The sequence below is a fragment of the Scleropages formosus genome, chromosome 9 (assembly GCF_900964775.1).
Source record: "Scleropages formosus chromosome 9, fSclFor1.1, whole genome shotgun sequence".
NCBI lineage: Eukaryota > Metazoa > Chordata > Actinopteri > Osteoglossiformes > Osteoglossidae > Scleropages > Scleropages formosus.
In genome coordinates this window covers 32,445,365-32,453,604 of record NC_041814.1, presented here as the reverse complement: position 1 = coordinate 32,453,604, position 8,240 = coordinate 32,445,365, and the positions used below count along the sequence as shown (strand labels likewise).

General features: G+C 47.5%; 1 protein-coding gene across 1 annotated transcript; it reads right to left on the bottom strand.

Annotated features, from left to right (window-relative positions):
- Positions 1 to 4,692: 4,692 nt before the first annotated feature.
- gsx2 (GS homeobox 2) lies at positions 4,693 to 6,657 on the bottom strand. Its single transcript, XM_018733069.2, has 2 exons — positions 6,116 to 6,657; positions 4,693 to 5,766 (listed from the first exon to the last, which is right to left on the bottom strand). The coding sequence occupies exons 1-2, from the start codon at positions 6,531 to 6,533 to the stop codon at positions 5,423 to 5,425; spliced, it is 762 nt and encodes a 253-aa protein (XP_018588585.2). The 5' UTR covers positions 6,534 to 6,657; the 3' UTR covers positions 4,693 to 5,422.
- Positions 6,658 to 8,240: the final 1,583 nt, after the last annotated feature.

Genomic DNA, 8,240 nt, shown 5'->3' with positions numbered 1-8,240 from the left:
TCATGCATAATTGGCCCTTTTTCAATAGGTATCAGGGCGCTTTGGAGAACCTGGACGTGCAGTGTTGTATCTCTTTAATTGTTTAATACGCCCTCATTTGCATACCTGGACCCCCTCTTCAGGGTCGAGTGCTTCCTCAACCTAATCAAGGGCTCCTTCTCTCCTCTCTTTAAAAGCTGGACCTCGTCGATGTCATCGCCCACGAACACACGTCTGTGCGTTCTCGCCCACCCCGGAACATTCGTGTGAATGCGGCCGTGGCTGATCGCTCCCTCGGCCAGAGGATTTTGGGAAGCTGTTCATCATTATTGTTTTCACACGGTTCAGCTCTCATGCTGCGCTTAACTACGCTTTAAATTCTTCTCATGGAGTTAGGCTGAAGTGGAGGTCTTTCTAAGATGAACAAAAACGGATATGTGTAGCACCAGAGGAAGACACAAATTTAATTTTCACACCGTTGTTTATCTACGCAAACTTATTTATTGTATTCTTGCGTTCTTGTGTCTGTCAGGGTGAAAGGGAGGCATTCCGTGAAGCACAGTTAACTCCATTGTTACCCCCTTTTCATAAGGATGGTGGTCTTTTACTCTCACACCTGCAGGAGCCAACTCTAATTCGATTAATAAGAAATTCAATATATATTCATTAGGTGTCTTTTCTCAGTAATATATGATCAGCAGCAGGAAATAAAAAGAACCCATTTGTTGTGGCTCTGAATGGGCTCAGAGCTTCACCTGCTTCTCCTCTCAATTAGGGATGTGTCCCCAACTCGGGCAGAAAACGGGTTAAATTAACCGTCCCCTAATTTCCAAACGCCCCTGCGATGTAATCCGTCCATTTTCAGCTTGCCCCCTCAATTTAGCACAAGTTGAAAGGTTCAGATAATGCCCGGTGATAATGCCCGGTGATAATGCCCGGTGATAATGGCCAATGAAACAGTGACTAAATGGTTGTGTGGCGTGTCTTCAAAGCCCCCAGGCCCGCCGCTGTCGGGGGTCTCCCCCTAAATGCAGCACAATGTCACCCGTCAAAGCCTTTGGCCACTCAATGTGGCCCTTTTTGTGGTTCCCTGGAACTGCCACATAATCAGCCCATGTGGGAGTGAAACTGCAATTAAAGTGCTGCCTTTGGAGTAATTGAACACGGGGAGCAGCGTGAGCACAAAGGGGCATGAAATATAAATGGGCTCCGTACTGTGGGCATCGGCAGGACCTGCGGAATGAGTTCTGAGTCCCGCGTCCCGGGTTCCGAGTCCCTCTTCCTAGACACGCATTTTAGAAGACACTTTTGCCACACTTTTGGAGCTCATACTGTTATTGTTACAGCACTGGCCTCATTCGGTTGTACACATTGTGCTGGCGATGTTAACACTGCATCTCATCTTCTCTATCACACTTTCTTTCACTGCCGCACTGTTTAGAAACTACACACTATTCGCAGTGTTTTTTTATCCCTGCTTACGTGCAGTGCTCAGTACTGCGTTCACTCGTCACACGGTTAGTGCGACGTCAGTCTATGCGGACTAAACTGTGGATCATTTCTCGCCGCTTTCACACGAAATGCATTCGATGGGCACGTCTCTCAAAACTCGTCGACTCTTTTCTAACTCAGACGAGCAAAACTCCTCACCTCTCCAGCCCATTTTGCACATTCTCACCGATTCTTTTCAAAACTGTCCAGTTTGTTGAAAACCAAACAACGCACAAAATTCAATCATTCAGCAATTTACAAAGTACGTGCAGTAAGACCACACCGAAATGTAGTGAGGAGCTAAACAAAGAAAAGAAAGAACCGCTCAACCAGAGCTGACAGCCGGTGTAGCTCAAGACCTACGCAGGGGTTTTCTTCTCAGCGTCATGACCAGCTGTGCAAAAGGGGCATCTTTGGGACAATTCTCTATGTAAAATGGACCCAAGCAGAAACGGACAAGTAGTGGACAGAAGAAGGAGAGGCCAGGAGAGGGAGAGCGAAAGGAGAACGTGGGGGCAAGACAACTGAGAGCAAGACCAAGGGCTGGAGTCACTGGTGACACTGAGGCTACTATAACCGATGTACATGCTATAATGTACATAATTAGTGTAAAGTACATCAGTATTGCTCTATTACTGTTTTGGCATTTTGTTACTTTTCATTTGTCTTTGATATTTGATGTTCCATTTACCATGAGGGCGGTACAGTGAGTAGCGCTAGTGTTTCACAGCCCCTCTGTGGTGTGAGAAGTTGTGGGTTTGGTCCCTCCTCAGTCTGTGTGGAGTGTGCATGTTCTCCCTGTGACTGTATGGGTTTCCTCCCACAGTCCAAATTCATGTTGTTCAGGTAGATTAGTGACTCTAAGTCATCCATAGTGTGTAAGTGACAGACGGCGTGTGTTTCACTGATGTGCAGATGAATGACACATTGTACGTAGTGTATATAGCAGTGTAAGTTACCCCAGTGAATGAGGGGTGGGCTGATTACACTGCATAGTGTTCACTGGACCTCGCTTTGCAGAGAAGCGTCTTCTAAATGAAGTAACGTAACTATGGTGCTACACCGCAATCCTGTTTTGTAATGGAAAGTGTACTAAAGAAATAAAGATTGTGTGATCAAAGAACAAGCAAGAACCTATAATTATAATGGAGACTGTAGCACAAAATCACTGACCAAATGGAAGCCCGTCTGTAATCAGAATCAGAATCAGAATCAGAATCAGAACGAGCTTTATTGCCAAGTATGTTCACACATACAAGGAATTTGTCCTGGTGACAGGAACTTCCACAGCACAGACAGAATGACAGTGGCGAGATAGATGAGAAGATAGAGTATGTGAATAAGGGATGAAAAATATATAAAAATATACAGTACCCAATATTATACACAAAAATAGTCACTAGTTACAAATGCAAGGGAGTGTGGGAAGAGATATGATGTGATAAAAAGTTATAAATATAAATATAAATAGCATTATGTATTGCACTGGTTTACTCTCTAGGGGAGAGATTTAGGTGTTCATGAGGTAGATGGCCTGAGGAAAGAAACTTTTCTTATGCCTGGCTGTCCTGGTGCTCAGTGCTCTGTAGTGCCGGCCAGATGGCAAGGGTTCGAAGAGGAAGTGGCCTGGATGTGAGGGGTCTACAATGATTTTGCTCGCCCTTTTACTGACTCTGGACGAGTGCAGTTCTTGGAGAGCTGGGGGGGATGTGCCGATGATTCTTCCAGCAGTCCGAACTATCCGCTGCAGTCTTCTGATGTCTGACTTCGTAGCTGAGCCGAACCAGACAGTTATAGAGGTGCAGAGGACGGACTCGATGACTGCGGAGTAGAATTGCATCAGTAGCTCCTGTGGCAGATTGAACTTCCTCAGCTGACGAAGGAAGTACAACCTCTGCTGGGCCTTCTTCACAATGGAGTCTATGTGGGGCTCCCACTTCAGGTCCTGTGAGATGGTGGTGCCCAGGAACCTAATGACACCTGTCTTCACCATGTCTCACCCAATGCACTGATCAACACTGTGTTCCTGTGCAAAGAAAAAACTCCATCCTTTTTTGCAGTTATTTTATTGTGAGACAAGTCTGCAACGTTTTCAGTGCTTTGTGGCATTTTGTGGGCATTTTTGGGGCCAGTAACTGTACAGAGCATTAAGACTGGACAAGACAAACCCCTGCACATCAGCACCAAAAGTTCCTCCCAGCTGTAAAGACTGGTGGAGGGAGTGTAATGCTGTGGGGCAACGTTGCTGCCTCGGGGTCTGGATGCCTTGCAATGACTGAGGGAGCAAAACATTTTAAGTTGCATCAGAAAACCGAACAGCACAATGTCCGGATGTTTGTCTGTGATCCGCAACAACGACACAGAAGATGTAGCTTTGTGCAACGTGACAATGACCCAGAACACTGGAGCAAGTCAACAACAGAGCAGCTTAGAGAGAGGAAATTCTGTATCTTAGAACAGCCCAGTCAAGAGTTCTGACCTCCACCCCACTGAAATGCTGCGATGGGACCCGAAGCAGGACGTTCAAGCCTGAATCCCAAAAAGTATCCATGGAATGAAACAGTTCTGTACAGAGGAGGGGGCCAGAACACCTCCTAAGTGCTTTGCAGGTCTCTCCAGCGGCTACAGAAACTATTTGGTTGAGGCTCTTCCCAATAATAAGCGGAGGAAGATGGATGGATGGATCTTCCAGTGGTTAGCAAGGTGGGGGTTCACTAACTTTTTCCAGGAATGACCCTGACTGTTTCAACCATTTCTTCAACAGTGATACGTAAAGCACTGTCTGTAACTTTTGTTACCACCACATAGAATTTCTAAGTTACAAAATTAGACTTTAGTTGGTCTTTATTTGCAATCATGGCTCAGATGGAGAAATCCAATTTCCCTTTTTCATGTGGCTGCTTTTCTTCAAAACGACTTACAGTGTTAAGATACTGTAGCTACAACTATTTACCCATTTATACAGCTGGGTAATTTTACTGCAGCAATTTAGATAAAGAGACAGTGTGATGCAGTGAAAAAATGTAAAATCACTTTGATTGACACCTATAAATATGAGCTGTTGAAAGAAGAGCTGAATTAACACAAGAAACTGAAGATGGAGTGAAAGAGCACGTGCTTTTATTTAAATAAATACAAATATACACATTTTTCATTATACTGTACATAACAAGTCATGGGGGAAGTGGTGGGAGTACACGCCCAGGTTCACACACACACACACACACACACACACACACACGCACGCACTGACTGTACACGGCACGCGCGCACGCGCCACAACGCTGCGAGCTCGAGAGCCCCGATATGAGGCTGAAAGGGACGGACGGACCTGAAGAGTTCAGTGTTACAGCAGGACGTTTCACTCGCTGTATAACGGATAACTGGGCACTAGTACTAGTGACACAACTTAAACTCCGATCATATTCGACACACGACACGATATTATATTTTATTATTAGAGCGTCTGACACACTTGACTTGTTACAGCAGCAGGAGGCAAAAGAGCGCAGTGACAGTTTTACTGCAGTGCTACTGTAAGTTACCGTGAGCGTTACACTGTCTCATCATCGCAGTTACACTGCTTTGCGGTACACACTGTAACTGTTTGAGCGCAGATACACTGTTTTACAGTACAGCACTGTTGTTACAACATGTCTTACAGTACTGATAGATAAGATACACTGTTTCCTCGCAGTTACACCGTTTACCAGTACTGTTACTATGCAATCACGTCACTTACACGGTTTTACAGCAGTTACAGTGACTGAGCGCTGTTTCATCAGCTTACACTTACAGTACCGTACGGTTACACCGTGTTCCAGCGCAGTTACACTGTTTTACTCGACGTCACTTCAGCACTGTAACTTCTGCTGCTGCGTGTCTTGTCTGTCTGTGTTACACATCATGTCATGTGGTGTGTGCCAGCGCAGTGCACGCGCGACGCGCGCACTCACACGGGCGAGATCTCCTTCTCCTCGGTGCCCGACGCGGGTGACAGCGACTCCTCCTCGTCCTCGGAACGCGCGTAGTGCGAGTGGGCACCGGTGCACGTGCACGCGCCATGCGCGCTCCTCTGCGTGCCCTTGCCCTCCTTCTTGTGCTTCACGCGCCGGTTCTGGAACCAGATCTTGACCTGCTTCTCGGACAGGTTCAGGTAGGTGGCGATCTCTATCCTGCGCAGGCGGGACAGGTACATGTTGGAGGAGAACTCGCGCTCGAGCTCCAGCAGCTGCGTGCTCGTGAACGCCGTGCGCATGCGCTTGCCGCTGGGAACGTGGGCGGGGTCGGGCGCGCCTGCGGGAGAAGGAGGAGGAGGTGGTACGGGTCACGGGTGCAGCCGAGACAGGTGACCTTGGTCATGCTCACACACACGCACACGCGCACGCACACACTCTCCTCCCGCTCCCCACGGGCTGTAACACTCTGCTGTGACTGCGCGTGGGGTCTCCCCACAGCCCGACAACACATTCATTCGTGACTAACAAACTAACTGACTGTCGCTTTGACTCCACACTGGACACCTGCTGCAGTGACACACACACACACACACACACCTGCGTGGGCCCCGCCTCGTAGCCTGTGAAACACTGTCAAGCACACGCACTCCGACACACACTCGCAGGCGCCAGCGCGGCTCTCTTACCTATGGAGAGGCAGTGGTACCTGCGGGGGTCCGTGACGCTGTACGTGGGCGTGCCCACCGTGCCCACAGGTGTGTGTCCGTGATGCGCCACGGTGGCGCTCTGCTGGTGCGCCATCCTCGGGCAGTACTGCGTCTCCCCGCCTGGGAACGCGCTCTTCAGCAGCGGGACGCCCCCTCTGGGACCGTGCACGTGAGCGCCGTGGACGTGGGCGCCGTGGATGTGCGACGTGACGCAGAGCGGGCACACGCAGAACGTGCCGCTCTTCCTCGAGGGGCACGCGGGAGCCGCGACTGTCACCACGCCAGGGGAATGGACGCCCAGGGGCACGAGCAGCTCGGGGGCCGCGGGCTCGTGCGGGGGCGCGGGCCGCGCGGGGTCCTTCACGATCAGAGAGTCCACGTAGAAGGAGCGGGACATGACTGCGCGTGTTTGAGCTGCTCGGGATCTGAGGGCTCTTATGTTGGACCGTTTCACAAAAGGGGACCCCGGAGAGGGCTGGTCCTCACCGCGCCCCCCCCTCGCTCCACAGCACCACCACCACCACCACTACCACCCCCCCCCCCCTTCCCCCACTCCGGGTCCCGCGGTGCCTCCGCTGACCCGGAGCACGTGAGCCAGCCAGCCGAGGGCTTCCAATGCAGCCCTGCCCCTCCAGCGGTCCAGGGCCGACCAGAAAGAGGATGCGGGTCCAACACCCGCTTCCGGAGAGCATAAGAGCGTTTCTGTGATAGAAAAAGTTACTGGAACTTTCTGAAACACTGAGTGAGAAGGCGACCTGCGGACATTAGCCGTGTGTGTGTGTGTGTGTGTGTGTGTGTATCGTACCAGACAAACATAATTGTGAGCAACTCCACTCACTGCTCTTTATTCTCTGCTATCTTAGTTTATCGTATGATATTTTATATGATATAATCCTGCATTCTCCGCTGAATACACCCTTAACACCCGGGCGTTTCTGTGGAGCTCTACATGCATCGAAATGGTTTTAAATAAAAAGTCTCCGATTTGTGTCTTAGTCAAAACACCCGTTTCAACAATGTGAGTGAACAAAGAAAAAGTTCTCCTGATTATTCAGCTCCTCAGCTTTACTAAACAGATTATGTATCTTTCAGGTTCTTCATTATTACAATACGTTCTTAATCGTTTGAATTATTAATTCGTTCCCTAAGTGCGATGAATTATTTCGGAGTTATTGTATTCATAGACAAAGCGGATCGATCGATCGAGCCACAGATAGGTTATTGATCACTAACGATTTTGCAAGTAAAATGCAATTAGTTGATGTTAGTTTCGGATGCAAATTCAGAAATGTATAACTTGGATAATATATTGGTTAGGCACCGTTATTTCAGCAGTACACTGATTTATGAAAGCCATGCACACAATAAGATTTTAAAAGAACAACCTCACAACAAGAAAACAATAAATGCGCGTCCTCTGTATTGTGAATGTTGTAAATATTCCGATTTATATATATTCAAGATTGATTTTATCAAATAAATCCTTATTTCTCACAGCGCTCATTTCCTGTGCTGAATAATAATACCAGATTAAACGAATAAATAAAAGACAAAGTTTGGATGTGGTGATATCTGTGAATATTGTAAAAATTTAAAGGCTCATGAAAATGGTGTGCGATGATTCAAAGGTACCAGTTTGTTAAAGGTGTGCGGTGATTCAAAGTAACCCGTTTATTAGAGGTGTGCGGTAATTCAAAGTACCCAGGTTATTAGAGGTGTGCGGTAATTCAAAGTAAATGGATTATTAAAGGTTTGGGGTGATTCAAAGTAACAGTTTGTTAGAGGTGTGCGGTGATTCAAAGTAACCAGATTATTAAAGGTGTGCGGTAATTCAAAGTATACAGTTTATTAGAGTTGTGCGGTAATTCAAAGTATACAGTTTATTAGAGGTGTGCGGTGATTCAGAGTAACCAGTTCATTGAAGATGTGCGGTAATTCAAAGTAACCGGTTTATTAGAGGTGTGCGGTAATTCAAAATATCCAGTTTATTAAAGGTGTGCCGTGATTCAAAGTAACCAGATTATTAAAGGTTTGGGGTGATTCAAAATAACCAGTTTATTAGAAGTGTGCGGTGATTCAAAGAATCCAGTTTATTAAAGGTGTG

What these genes read in the sequence shown, in the direction of transcription:
- gsx2 (XM_018733069.2), bottom strand. Translation starts at nt 6,533, where the DNA reads ATGTCCCGCTCCTTCTACGTGGACTCTCTGATCGTGAAGGACCCCGCG. An exon ending in GTACCACTGCCTCTCCATAG is followed by an intron (nt 5,767 to 6,115) that starts GTAAGAGAGCCG and finishes CTTCTCCCGCAG; the next exon opens with GCGCGCCCGACCCCGCCCAC.